The sequence below is a fragment of the Phyllostomus hastatus genome, unplaced genomic scaffold (genome assembly GCF_019186645.2).
Source record: "Phyllostomus hastatus isolate PE091 unplaced genomic scaffold, TTU_PhHast_1.1 phas_scaffold_345, whole genome shotgun sequence".
Classification (NCBI taxonomy): domain Eukaryota; kingdom Metazoa; phylum Chordata; class Mammalia; order Chiroptera; family Phyllostomidae; genus Phyllostomus; species Phyllostomus hastatus.
The window spans coordinates 6,610,806-6,625,620 of NW_025334024.1; the positions used below are offsets into that span (position 1 = coordinate 6,610,806).

General features: G+C 43.8%; 1 protein-coding gene across 1 annotated transcript; it reads left to right on the forward strand.

The window, feature by feature from the left end:
* Window positions 1-305: 305 nt before the first annotated feature.
* Window positions 306-10,936, forward strand: SDR42E1 (short chain dehydrogenase/reductase family 42E, member 1). Its single transcript, XM_045818417.1, has 3 exons — window positions 306-404; window positions 7,683-7,776; window positions 8,331-10,936. The coding sequence occupies exons 2-3, from the start codon at window positions 7,709-7,711 to the stop codon at window positions 9,433-9,435; spliced, it is 1,173 nt and encodes a 390-aa protein (XP_045674373.1). The 5' UTR covers window positions 306-404; window positions 7,683-7,708; the 3' UTR covers window positions 9,436-10,936.
* Window positions 10,937-14,815: the final 3,879 nt, after the last annotated feature.

Sequence of the window (14,815 nt, forward strand, 5' to 3'; positions counted from 1 at the left end):
GGCAGAACAGGGTGGGGGTTGGGGGGAGGCGGAGGTACACAGAGATGCAGGTGGAAGTCAGAGAGCTGAAATTGCAGGTGGGAATAGCATTAGACCTGACTCTGTAAACTCTGTCAACTCCCACGAAGCTGAAATACAGAGGTTGGGGGAGATTCATGGAGTGAACCAGCTGCCCCAGCACAGGTGAGAGTGGGGGAGAAAAAAACAAAAACAAACAAAAACAAAACAAAACCCTGTACATCATAGAGATGCCAAGACCTTCAGGCTTCCTAGAGAGAACAGGAAGTGGCTCCAGGAGGCGGGTCAGAAGGCTTGGGAGGCGCTGAGCTTGGCTGACCACGGGCAGTTGAGTTTCCCTCCCCGGTCTCCCTCGGTTTGCTGTTGCGGCGTCGTTTGCCGTCGCTGTGAGTGGGCCGGGGTTGAGAGGGCCCCCACTGCTTGGGGACTCGGGCCGAGCTGGCTGGAGCGCCACGGCTCCAAGGCGCGTGGGGGTGGTAGGGGCGCTGAGGGCGACCCTGGCTGTACCTGGGGTGGGGGCGCAGCTCTGGGGGGATGAGCCCAGTGGCAGGGGTACAGACCGCGGTCGTGAGTGACGCTGGCCCCGGTGGCCGGGATATCCTCCCCTTTTCAGCTCCTTAGGATTCTAAGGATCCGGGCCCAGCGTGGCTTTCTAGAATGTCTCTGAGGCCTGAAACGCTAGCTAGTTGCTACTGTTCTTTTTTTCTTGATTTTTAAAACAAACGTCCCAAGCTCAGAGCTTTTCAGCAGGCACCTGTGTCTGTCTAGCAGGATTCGTTTTCACATCTTTTGTTTTCATCTCACTTTTGGGGGAGAGATTACCCACTACTTGCAACAAATGATAGTGGTTTCCCATTTAAAGAGTCAGTGTAAGGTTAGTAGATTTAAATAAAACATAGTAGGTCAGTCACAGTACCAGAGGTACCTCGTGTGACAAGAAGTGATGGAAGTGCCAGGGAACAACACTGCATTGTCCCAACCCAGCTGGGGAGCCCTACAGCCCTGGCTTCAAACCCGGGTCCAGCTCAGCCACTTAGGACATGTATCTGTTTTGGGCCAGTTTTGGTTCGTTTTTTTTTTTTTTTTCTTTTTTAGATTTTTCTCTTCCAGTTTTATTGAGGTGTAACTGACATATAACGTTGTATAATTTTAAGCTGTGCAATGTGGTAATTTAATACATGCATATATTGTAAAATGATAACCACAGAAAGGTTAGTTAACATCTCCATCACCTCACGTAATTAGACTTTTTGTGTGTGGTGGGAACTTGAGAGATCTCCTTTGGCAACTTTAAATGAGACACTACAGTGTTGTTAACTGCAGTCACCATGCTGAATATTAGATCCCAAGACTGTCCTCTGTCCATATAACTGAAAGTTTGGACCCTTTGACTGACATCTCCTCCACCCCCAGCCCTGGTAACTGTTTTATGAGTTCATGGTTTTTTAGAGTCCACGTGTAAGTGATATACAGTATTTGGCTTTCTCTGTGTGACTTAAATTTCACAGCATAATGCCACCAAGGTCTGTTTGTATTGTCACAAATGGCAGGATTTCCCTCTTTTTTTATGACTGAATGATATTCTGTTGTGTGTTTTTGTTTATCCATTCATCTGTTGATGGACACTTTGAGACACTCAGGTGGTTTCCATGTCTTGACTATTGTGCATAATGCTGCATTATGGGGGTGCAGATGTCTCTTTAAGGTAGTGATTTCATTTACTTCACATATATGTATGGGCAACTTTCTTAACCTTTGAGCCTTTATCCTTCTGTGAGCTGAAGCTAACACAGGCTGAGGCAAAAGTAGCTTTACAGTTGTATGTGAAACAGTTTATTCTTGTATTGTTTATTAATTAAAATGTTCTGTATAAATAACTGTAAACCTACTTTTGTCATACCCTGTAATAACTACCTCAGAAGATTGTTCCTGAGGTTTCAGTGGTAAACCTTTAAATCTCATAACGTCTAATAAATAGTAAGTGTAGCTATGGTTGTTGTTAATTTCATTTCAGAGAGGAGGAAATAGGGTCGCGGAGATTCAGTGACAGCTCGGGGCCACACAGGGGACTGGCGGGAGAGCCACGTCTAGGACCCAGCTTTTCTAGTTTCCAAACCGGGACAATTAACTCTGCATCCCCATTACCTCTGTCTCATGGGAGGGGATGGGGCACCCCCATCCTGCCCCTCCAGGAAATGGAAGGGCTCCTAGGGGGTTCCAGAGTATGTTAGCTGTAAAAGCCCCCACGGGACTCAGGTCAGTAAATTTGGGATTAGCAAATTAGTACTTGTCTCAGAAGGTTGTTAAAAGCATCAGGAGAAATTGGTGGAAAGAGCTCAGCACAACGCCTGGCACACAGTAAGTGCTTAATAAATGGCAGCAGGTATTACTTGGATATGTTGAAAGGGTAGACGTGCTGAGCTAGAGAGGGGAGGAAGTGCAAGTGTAGTATTCCTTGCAGATATGGCAGACGGGCATTTGAAAAGGTTGCAGAGCACTCATTCCATTTGGATTTACTGGGACTTTACAATCTGCCAGATACTCTTGTCCCTGCAGATATTCCTGAATGGCCTATGCCCGTATGGAACTTGGAAACAAACGAGAAATACTAATTATAAAATTATGCAATTACTTTTGTCATAAGTAATTTTGTGAAGAATTGCAAGAATCTTTTGTGCAATGAATATTTGGGTAAAAGGAGTTTGAGTGGGTAGCTGGACAAGAAGGCTTGATATACCTAAGGTGATAAGAATTAGCTGCCCTGCCACTTTCAGTTTTACCTGAAACAGTGTGTGCAATTCCTCTTTTTTATGAGCATATCGACTTTCCACTTGATGTTGTGCCTTTAGTTAATTTCCTCCCCAATGTGTTTGGCCCCTTGGTTTTACACTTCATAGCCCTTTTACCTGTATCCTGGTTACTCTCCTTATCATCGCTAACTACTTCGGCATCTTTATTGCTTTGACTGCTTTATATGAAACACAAATAATTTTCAGATCACGCACGGAATTTGAGTAGCACCGTTTCTAGGCCCTGTAGCCTCGGTGTATTTTCCTGCTCTCAATTCAGTAAGAACACAGTTATCTTTTGCCTGTGGTCAGTACTCAGACAGTCATTTAAAACTTGTTATGTTGGGGTTAAACTACCTGGAGGTATTTTTATTTTTCTTAAAGTAAATACAGTACATCTTTAAAATAAAGCAGTCTTTGTTTCTCCTCTCTGATCCATACTATAGTGCAGGAGTCCCCAACCTCCCTCCTCCCCACCTCCTGTCTCCCATCCCAATCCGGCCTGAGCTCCGCCTCCTTTCTTCCCCTGCCACTCACCCCAGTCCGTGGAAAAATTGTCTTCCATGAGACTGGTCCCTGGTGCCAGAAAGGTTGGGGACCATTACTGTAGTGGAACCGAGATTTGTACATTGCATTATAATACTAGAGTGTTAGTAACATAATCTTGAACTCATGGGATGAAGGAACTGTGTGCATAATCTAAGGTTCTTATTACTGATCCTTAGCATTTAATGAGGCCTTTGTAAATCTAAAGCACTCCTAGTCATTTTTATGAGTTTCTTCTCATAGCTTCCCTGTGAAGTGTCAACTTTATTACCCTCACTTTATCTCCGTATCATCAAGAGGTCAGGCAGGTTTTAAATTTCATCTATTTCCCTGTTTGTAATTAAGATTCCTTTCTCTTGATCATGTATTTAACTTTAACCTGTGCCCACTGAAATGACTACTCAGGTCAGACGTGACCCTTCCCCACCACCCAGAGGAAAGCAATTACTGAACACAGCCACGCTCTGGAAGAGCCTCAAAGCAATTGCGATTATACATGCCAGTCTGGTGCCCAGCCCCCAGAAGGAATTAGATAGAAACACATTAATAAAACAGAAGCTATAAAGTGTATGAAAATCAGGCAACTGACTGGGAAAAAAACTACATATGCTTTTTTTTTATCCCTTCTGGCCTAGAGTTTATGGGACTTTCTTATGGTTTTCTGCAAAATGTGTTTGCTGCAGTTTTTCTGAGCTTAGTGATGTAGGGAGCCAGCAAGGGGGGTAGTGGCTCCTGGGTGGCACCATTACAGCTGGTGACCTCCACTCTAGAAAGGTTTTACTGACCTGGTAGATAGGCTTCTTTTCCTTGCTGTTTGTCCTGCTAACTCATTTGTTTTTCCTAAGTCACTGCCACCTTTCTCTCCTGACCTTCCTGATCAGGTCAGTTGTACAAGCTCTTGCCTCAGTTTGTTCTGGAATTAGTTGGAAGGTGATAAGGATTAGCAGGGACAGACTGGCATTAATCCTTTGAACTTGTACATCCCAGCGTGATTAATGTGAACGTGAGCCATGGCTGACCTGCGCTCTTGTGACTGGCCTGGAATGTGCAGTTTTAAAAACGAAGAATAATTAGAGATTAGGAAGAATTTCTGTTGGAATTTTCTGAATTGGACTCTTTGAGGCCACATCCATTTTTGGAATCCCTTGCAGTGGAATGCTTGTGGAGAGATTAAAAATATCTTCAAATTTATCTGGCATCCTATTAATCAAAACTCCATTACCCAGTCAGAACATTTCTAAAACCTGTGTGCTTTTTACTTCGCAACAACACCTTCCTCAGACTTTACCTGCCTGCTGCCATTGCAGTCAGATGCTGGCCAGCCTCATCCCGATTTCAGCTCAGCACATTGGCCCAGACCCTCATCACTTCCTACCCAGCCCTTTGCCTGTTTTCGGGCTCTCCCTTCTGCAGGGAAATCTTGATCTTTCGCAAGGACCGAATTATCATGCCAGTCCTATAAACCTAAAAAAGGCTTTCTATTGTCTACAGAATAGAATTCAAACTCCCCAAAGGGGACTCAAAGCTGTCTGCAAGCTAGCCCCAGGCTGCCTTTCTGCCCTAACTCACCAGCTGTGTGCTGTGGCTTCAGTTTGCACATCAGCCACCACAGACCTGCCACAGCAGCTGCCCAGCATCAGCCATCCCTGTTGCTATTCCATTCATCTGTGATGGTCCCTCAACCTGTAGCAACCCTCTGCCTCATCTCAGCCTGCCTGAGTCTTCCCGTTGTCTCAGTTCAACCCCAGGGCTCACTCTTTGATGACGTCTTCAGAATCAGTTTCTGTCCTCACCTCACCTCAGTGCTCCCTTAGTACCTTCTTTATCACAGTAATCTTATTTTCTCCCTTTCGCCTGGTACCTTAGATATTTGCAAAACCTTTCTCCTTCATTGTAAGCTCCAGGAAGCAAGAAATCTTTTTCATTTAACTTTATGTTGTGTTCATTTCAGAGCTTCATGGGAAACAAATTAAAATGGCAGCATTAATTTGCATACATAACAATGATTCTTAGACACTGCAGGGCTCTACATAATTTGTGCCCATCGTATTTTTACTAAACTGGGTGTATTTCACAGTCCAAAATCATCCATAAATTCAATGAATATTTGTTGAACATCTATTGTGTTCTAGGTTCTGATGGGGACATGCTAGTGAAAAGGCCAAAGGTCCAAGGTCTCATGGCACTTGAATTCTGATGGAAGGAGATCAATAACTAAAAGCAAACAAACAACCCCAGCTGGTGTGGTTCAATGGATAGAGCGCCAGCCTGCAAACCAATGGGGGTTGCTGGTTCAATTCCCAGTCAGAACATATGCCTGGGTTGCAGGCCAGGTGTCCAGTAGGGGGTGCTTGAGAGGCAACCATACATTGATGTTTCTCTCCTTCTCTCCCCCCTCCCTTACCCCTGTCTAAAAATAAATAAAATCTAAAAAAAAAACCCCAACAAATTATCTTCAATAGTAAAATGTGCCATGCAGAAAACATCATTTATGGTCAGGGAGACTATTTTAGATGGGGTGACCAGAAAAGCCTCTCTGAGTTGAGTGACACTTGAACTGACCTAAATATTGAGAAAAATGCAGCCAGGTAGTAACATTGAAGTGAAGCGGGAAGTGAGTGCCACACACAAATGAGCATGGCATCTCTGAGGAAAGGAAAGAGTCCAGGTCGTTGCAGGGTAGAGTGCTAGTGGCAGGGGAGTGAGATGAAGTCAGAGAGGGAGATTGCCGCCAGGTCACGGGGGCGACGGTAAGAAGTCTCAGTTGAAAGGTCAACAGCTCCCATCTATGGACTGTGCTCTGAAAAGGCATCTGTAACAAAGTCTTGTGATTATGTTATATGTTAGAATTGACGAAATTTTGTTTTATGGCTACTCCAAATCCAAAAGGGAGGGTTCTGCACTCAGAAAATAATAGGTCACTGTTAGGTAGATTAAAGGGATACCAGAAAATTCTTTTGTTGTAACTTTTCTTGTCAGCACAGCTTAGTCAAGCCTTTGGAATCCATCAGCATCCTCCACACCATTTTGCTCAGTTTTTCTAATGTTTCTCACTCTTCTCTTCCGCACACCCTCAAGCCGTGAGACAGTCACTTGCTGAATCTTGTCTTCAGCTGTCATAACAACTGAGTTCTGCATGCAGGATCTGATTAGCTTTCCCGGCAACCTGATCCACTTAATGCACTTACCCAGAACCTGTGCTTTTGAGAGATCTAATCATGGTGTGTGGGAGTGTAATAGAATAATAGATCCCCAAACTGCAGAGCTGGAAGGAAAGGAAATCCAAGCAGTGACACACAGGGAGCACCCATGTTATGTCAGGTAGTTCCCTGGACACTTTTTATACACTATCCGATTCAGTCTTCATAAGCCTGTGAGCTTATCACTGTTTAAATGCAGCAGCAGTTTCAGGGGGATTAACTTGTCCAAGTGGTAGGATTCTTGGTTGCTTGCAGTCTCCTGCCTAACCACACCTCTGAGTCTCTCTACTGGGGTGTGTGTGTGTGTGTGTGTGTGTGTGTGTGTATTCCCAACACATCTGAGGACCCGTATGCCTCCTGTTCCATTTCTTCTTAAGTGGAAAGAGTCGAGTGCCCCACTTTTTGCTTGTTCTGTCTTGTTCTTAACAGAATATGGCCTTGGAACCTTGAGAAGATATTACAGATATTTTTTACAAAATATATAATTTATGATAATAATTATTATTATTTTGGCATAGGAATAAGGGAGAGGTGAGACCCTGATGGCCCTTGAGCACTTCTAAGTACACACAGAGCTCACAAGCTGTCCTGGGTGTGGGGAATGTGGTTTTCTATATGAAGGACATTTTTCTCCCTATTTCTTTACATGTAGGGTTAATAAAACACCAGTGTTAAACAACCATGATACAAATGTTTTATTTTTAAGTGAAAGATACTGGAAATTGGATTTAGAGTTCTGTCCTTGATGCATGGGAGAAAATGCTTCTCTCTACCAAATTTGCATGAATTCTTTCAAGGTTCTAATTTTTTCCAAGGATTAAGAATAATGCCTTACATTTGGAGAGTGTTTTGTGGTTTCAGGTACTTACCTTATTGAACCCTCACATTGACCTTGTCAGGTAGGCAGGGCAGGTATTTCTGTCCTCATGTTATATAGGACAAAATTTGAAACCCAAAAAGTAAAAGAAGAGGAAAAGTTGGCTAACTTCACACAGCCATGACTAGAACCTAGGTCTTAGCTCTTCTTTCTACTAGAGCATCCTGCCTTTTTGTTTTTGTTAACCTCAAAGTACGGACAATCATATTTGCATTTGGATCAGTAACAGTGTTGCATACTTCTTTATTATAGGTCTGGTTTTCCTGAGACTGCCACATATGGACTCCCAAAAATCTCCGAAGGAAAGTGTCCTCATTACAGGAGGAGGTGGCTATTTTGGTTTCCGGTCAGTATATCTATGTAATATGTCCTGGAATTGTTTTACAGTTAGTTCTTGGAAAAAGTATAACTTTCAACTCTGACATTAATACAGTATAGACTTTTACTTGTTTGTATCGTGTTAAGCCAGGAATGAACTATTATGCCCACTGCTCAGATACTGAAATTGAGAGCTACAGATATATTCCATGTCAAGAAAAGTTCTTTAAAAGCCATAAAATTGGGGAGGGGAGATGTTCACATCAACAAAAACAATGGACAATAATATTGACCCTTTCAGTTATGTTATCATTTATAAATATTCCAAAGAATAGATGGTGGGTCCTGGAACAGGGAGAAAAAAATGTAACATGTAGATGCTACCATCTCGTTGTAATTTTAATGGATGTGCGGATTCTCATCGGATTCTCACTTTGGAATATTTGCATAAGACTTACCCCAACGAACATGTAAAGTGAGGGACTGAGGATAAGTGGAGAAGCATAGGAAAATATTTTACACACTTCTCCTAGGCATAGCTTTAGAGTGATTTGATCTAAGTTTGGCTCTTCATTATTTCAGCCTGGGCTGTGCTCTGAACCAGAAGGGGGTCCACGTGATTCTGTTTGACATCAGCACCCCTGCTCAAACCATTCCAGAAGGAATCAAGTTTGTATGTGGGGACATTCGCCACCCCTCTGACATAGAGAGAGCATTCCAGGATGTGGATGTCACTTGCGTGTTCCACATTGCCTCTTACGGCATGTCAGGGCGGGAGCAACTGAATCGAAACCTGATCGCAGAAGTCAATGTGGGGGGCACAGACAACATCCTCCAGGCGTGCAGGGAGAGGGGGGTGCCAAGATTAGTTTACACTAGCACTTTCAATGTCGTCTTCGGAGGTCAAGTTATCAGAAATGGAGATGAATCTCTGCCTTACCTACCTCTTCACCTCCATCCTGATCACTACTCTCGGACCAAATCTATTGCAGAGAAGAAGGTGCTGGAAGCCAATGGAACATCCCTGGAAAGCAATGGCGTCTTAAGAACTTGTGCCCTGAGGCCAGCTGGCATCTATGGGCCTGGAGAACAAAGGCACCTCCCCAGAATAGTGAGCTACGTTGAGAGGGGCCTGTTCAAGTTTGTGTATGGAGATCCCGAGAGCCTGGTTGAATTTGTCCATGTGGATAACTTGGTTCAGGCTCACATTCTGGCCGCAGAGGCCCTGAAAGCTGACAAGGGCTACATTGCCTCTGGGCAGCCCTATTTCATCTCAGATGGCAGACCTGTGAACAACTTTGAGTTCTTCCGGCCTTTGGTTGAGGGCCTGGGGTACCCATTCCCATCCATTCGCCTGCCCTTGACCATCATCTACTGTTTTGCTTTCCTAACAGAGATGACCCATTTCATTCTGGGTCAATTCTACAACTTCCAACCCTTTCTTACCCGCACAGAAGTTTACAAAACTGGTGTCACACACTACTTTAGTCTAGAGAAGGCCAAGAAGGAGCTAGGTTATGAGGCTCAGCCATTTGACCTCCAGGAGGTGGTAAAATGGTTTCAAGACCATGGTCATGGCGGAAGCCCTGGGAGTCGTGACTCTGAGTGTCTTATTTGCGATGGGCTCTTGGTCTTACTCTTGGTGATAATTGTCACGTGGCTGTCTTTTGTGAATTTCTCACTATGAAGAAGGAGATAAAAATAAGGTGCTAATCACACTTGCTGAGATGGCTTTTAAGAAAGAGGAGTTCTAAAATATAGATGGATAGATACAGATATCTAGTGCCAAATTTTGACTCTTTAAATTGCTATTTAAGAATAGATTCTTGTATTAAGTCTTCATTTCTCACCCCCTTGTACAAATCCTAATGGGAGGAAAAAAGAAGCAGATAAATTTGAAAATTGATTTTTTTCATGTCCGTCCTCCTTACATGGGCACAGTAGAAGTCATTTGGGAGCCACGGAGCTAAACTTAGTTAGAGTGGAAATGTCTTACCTGAATTTGTCAGAAGCCAAAACTGTGCTTATTTCTGTCCCATACACTCTGTATCTACTTAAAAGAGACTAAAACACACATTGATACGGGAATGGCAAACTTCTAACAGGCTTGGAAATGTGTGAAAAACACTAAATTGGGCCAGATCCCTACAGACCAGCCCTGTGGGGAGATGGAGACTACTGTAGGGCAGACATTAGCTATTCACAGCGTAAGGTTTGGGAATTAGTGTTTGCCCTTTGTGATACAAGCACATTACACCTGTGTGACCACCGGCTACTGTTCGATGTTTAAACAAATAGACCTTTATCTGACCTCATAAGATTCTTTTGGAGATTAAATTAGACACTGCATATAAAGTGCCACTTGACATATTTAAGCTGTTATTTTTATTAATATTTTTACCCTACATTCCTCGTGAAGGTTTTCTTCCTCTCAGTATTCCGTTTAAAAGATGCTGTTGCTGCTGGCCTTTCTGGAATGCCTCTGTGGTACGCCCCCAGAGTCTGTAACAAACGTGTTCAAATATACTCAGTGTTTGTAAACTTTTGGTCCTTGAAGATAGATTAAAATTTAGGAAATAGTTAAAAATCTGATATTTAAGGAAGATGATTAAGCTAATGATGCTGCTTTAAAAAAAAAAGGCACGACTCTCAACTAATAGACTGGTTTTCTTACTGGGAAGAATTTTGGGTCCCTGAAGGCAGTTTCCAGTAAGGGATGTTTTGAACAATGGCGGCATGGTCTAGCCACCAATGGGGACTGCCTTGGAAGACTTTCAAGTTACGCCACTGCATAGGAACCAAAGTAGAAAGAAGATAGAGAATCTTGACCTATTCTGAGATTCCAGCTACAGAAAGGACTGTTGAAACATCGTACAACCTCATAGGTTTCTCTGGAAAGTAACATCGGAGTTGTCCTGAGAGAATCTGTGGGAGGAGGATGCTAGACAGACAGTCCCTGGTGAATGCTGCCTGGAGAAAGTGCTCAACCACAGGAGCCGCAACCATGAAGATCTCGTGTGGCCTTAACCGAGTCACTGAAGCCTCTCCTGCCTTAGTTCCCTCACTTGGGAAATGGGAATGACTGCACTTGCCCTTTCTATAACCCCCCCGACCCACCTCCCAGGGTTTGTTGTGAGCATAAAATGAAATGTGGTGAAATTTTTGTAATATATAAGTTACAACATAAATGTGGTGGTCGTGATTGCTTTTGGTAAAATATCCTGGGAGTCTTATAAGATGCTTCTGTGGCTTAGTCTGGGGATGACTTGTGTGAACACCTACAGCATATCTGACACTCCTGGTGCTGTGGGGCAGGTTTCTCTGCCCCTCCCAGTCTCACAGCATAGTAATGACATGGTGTGTCCATATGAGAATGTCACTGATAGGCCAGGTAAATACAGTAAATGTATCCATTGCCATTGAGAAGGATCACCGGCTTTCAAAACATCTTTTCAAGAGTTTTGAAGTCTTCCAAAGAAGGATAGATACTTCTCAGTTTTCTCTACTCAAGTATACCAAGCATAGTAGGGTTTTGCTTGTTTTTGTTCTTCACAATCAATAAATCTAAATGAAATTCAGGATCAATATATGAGCTTCAACCATTTGGCCATTTCACAACATTTGACATAGTTGTTCACTTTCCTTGAAACAGAGTTCATTTACTTTTCATGAACTCACACTCTCCTGGTCTTTGTAGTAATTTTCTATTGCTGCATAATAAACTACCCCAAGTCATATCATCCTAAAGCAACAAACATTACCTCCTAGTTTCTATGGGTCAGGTATTTGGGCACAGCTTCCCTGGGTAGCTCTTGCTTAGGGTCTCTCACGAGGGTCACCTCATGGTGTTGGCTGGCACTGCAGTCATCTGCAAGCCTGACTAAAGTTAAGAGGGTCCACTCCTAGGATGGTCCGTCCACATGACTGTTGGCAGGAAACCTGAACTCCACACCATGTGGGCATCTCTATAATATTGCTCTAATGTCCTCATGACATGGCAACTGGTTTCTCCCAGAGCAGGTGATTCAAGAGAGTAAAGCGGGCCCTGGCCATTGTGGCTCAGTTGGTTGGGGTGTCATCCCATACACCAAAAGTTTGGGTGTTTGATTCCTGGCCAAGGCACATACCCAGGTTGTGGGTTCAATCCCCAGTTGGGGCTCATATGGTGGGCAATCAATGTTTCGCACATCGATGTTTCTCTCTCCTTTAAAGTCGATAAACATTTTTAAAAAATTTTTTAAAAGAGAGCAAAGTGGAAGCTGCAATGTCTTTCATGACTTGTCCTGAAATACCACACAGTCTTACTCTACAATATGCTGGTTACACAGGTCAATACTATTCAGTGTAGAAGGGAATTACCCAGTGATGTGAATAGCAGATGGGGAGTGTTGGGGGCCATGTGGAGACTGGGCTCTGCCTCCACCCTCTGAGTCATCCTTTCTTTTCTATGACATGTAGCCCATATTTACAGCTACATAGGTTTGTCATTCTGCTTCTGCCCAGTAGAATTTTGGGTGTCCAAAAGCCTCTTTAGATTTTGTGCTGTATCACAGTCCAAGCCAGCAGTGTTAGTATGAATATAATTATTTTGAACACTTTATATATTCCCTATGAGTCTTATTTGCAGTTCACTCCATTAAGCAAAAGCTACATCTACACATTTCTTTGAGATAGGTCCTTTTCTGCCTTGAGCTTCTGCTCAGACTGCTGAGGGACAATAATACCCTTAGGATTCTTATTGCAGAACATCTCCCTGAGGTCTTAAAAGGTTTTATACCCACAACCTTGGCCATGCACTGTCATTTCTACAATGCATTGGCTACATGGGTTATGTTAGCCCTATTCTGTGAGGGAGGAGACCACACAAGGACAGGAACTCCAGGAGCTGGGGATCGTTGGAGGCCACACCCCTGCATCTCAGCAGTTTCCGCATCTCCTCCACTCCCACTTAAAATGGTAGATTTCTTCGGTGCTCTTCTAATACCACACTTTCCCCTAAGTGGTCTTGGCCAAGCCTGTGTGGCCTTAATTTCCATCTCCATTCCAAACACATAGTACTAAATCTACAGTTCCGGCCCAGACCATTCATCTGAGCTTCAGACCCATCTATCCAACTACATCTGCACCTTTGCCTGGATATTTCATATGTACCTTTCAGTCAAAATCCAAAATGAAATTCACAATCCCTCCAAATTCTTGCAGGCTTTCTTTCCCTAGTAAATGTCAACAGTATCCATTGAATTTCTCATGCCAGAAATCAGGGATAATCTTTGATCCTGGCCTTCTCTTAATCTGGCACACCTAACCCACCTTTAAGCTCATTGATTCTACCTTCTACTCGTGCTCAAAACTGCCCAGTGTACAGGTGTTACCTCTCTCTTCTAGACTCCAATAATTACCTCTTTTCTCTTCCACCTACATCCACTCCTGCATTCCTTCAATCTGTCCTCCACATGCCAACCAGAGTGATGCTAAAAAGATGTAACTCTGTCACTTCCTTGCACAAAACTCTCCATGGTTCAGGTTGAAAATCTGCTTGTAACCCCAGAGGCCTTGCCAGTTTGGCCCCCGTCTACTGCTCCTCGCTCACCTCATACCATACTTCTCTACCCTGACTGCACAGTTTCTTGGAGGTTTGTGAGTTCCAAATTCCTCACACCCCTAGTTCTTTTTTGACTGCATGATATTTACTCCATGCTTCAGGTTAAGTCTCTTCCTCCAGAGGCCTTCCATGATCCCAGCGAGTTAGGTTTGGTCCTGCCAGAAGCCCTCGTAATACTCTGCTTTGCTTCTAGTGCCTTTACCACAGCTGTTAATAGTTTGCAATTATTTGTTTAATGCTTGTAAGTTCCACGAGGGTGGGAACTTTGTCTTGCTTACTACTATATCCCTAATGCTTAGCACAAACAGGAGTTAAATATTTCTTAAACAGATGCTATTTTTTCTTTTTTGGCACATACATATGTAGTTTACTGTTTCTAATCTGTTGAAGACTGGGGAAAATAGCCAACCTGCTAGAATTGTATGTAAACTAAGTCAAGGCTAGATGTGGTCCGGTAAATAAGTGAGGTCATTCAGCATGGGGTATGCTGGAGCTGTTAAATGCTGTAAGTGGTTCAGAGAAGGGAGAGGAATGTGGTCAGAGTAGACAGTTTTGTGGGTTCCTTCCAAGTCTCAGCGGAAAACTGATCACCTTAAAGAACTCAGTTACCTGAACGGCAACTCCCTTCCTCTCTAAGGTCAGGAGATAACTGTAGTTAGTGAGATTCCATTAGTTCCAGAGCTCCCAGCTGCCGTCACCTTCCCTCAACCTTGGATTGAATCCCCAAAATGCATACAGCTAGGGAACAATGCTCACGCTTGTGCATGTAGGGGCACTCCTAAACACCTGGGTGTAAGCCAGCCGGCACTGGCAGCCCAAGGTGGCACTTCCAAGGAGTAGGTGGGCAATTATCGAGGGGGGGGGGGGAGAGAAAGAGAGAGAGAGAGAGAGAGAGAGAGAGAGGGAGAGAGGGAGAGAGGGAGAGAGAGAGGGAGAGAGAGAGAGAGAGAGGGAGAGAGAAATGCCCAGAAGTCCTGCTGAGATACTTCATTTCCTTAGTGCTGTTCTGGTCGTGGCTGGCCGAGGGAGCTACATTAGGAACAGTAGCAGTTATTGGGGGCCAAGTGACCAACTCTGGCATCACACTATGTAAGCTACAGTATTTCTCAAGCCTGCAGCATAGGCCTAGGGATTCTTTTCAAGAAAAGCTTTTATTTCCCTCAATCACCTAACATAGTGATTATGAGAAAGTCAGTATTGCTTTGTCATAGATTTAATAGGTTTACTAACAGTTGTTGAGGCGTCCCTTACCATCTGTTCCCTTCCAAATCCACAGCAGTGCAACTAGCCTTGCAGACAGGTAGAAGTAGTAGGCTGCAGAATTCTACTCTCAGCCCAGACCCAGATGTGCACCCTGGAGCTAATGGCCCCCCTGTAGCTGCCCTTGGCTGTCAACAACAGCAGTTAGTGTCTTATTAAAATTGTCACTGTTTGCTAGCCTCCCTTGCTTTAGAGAATGACACCC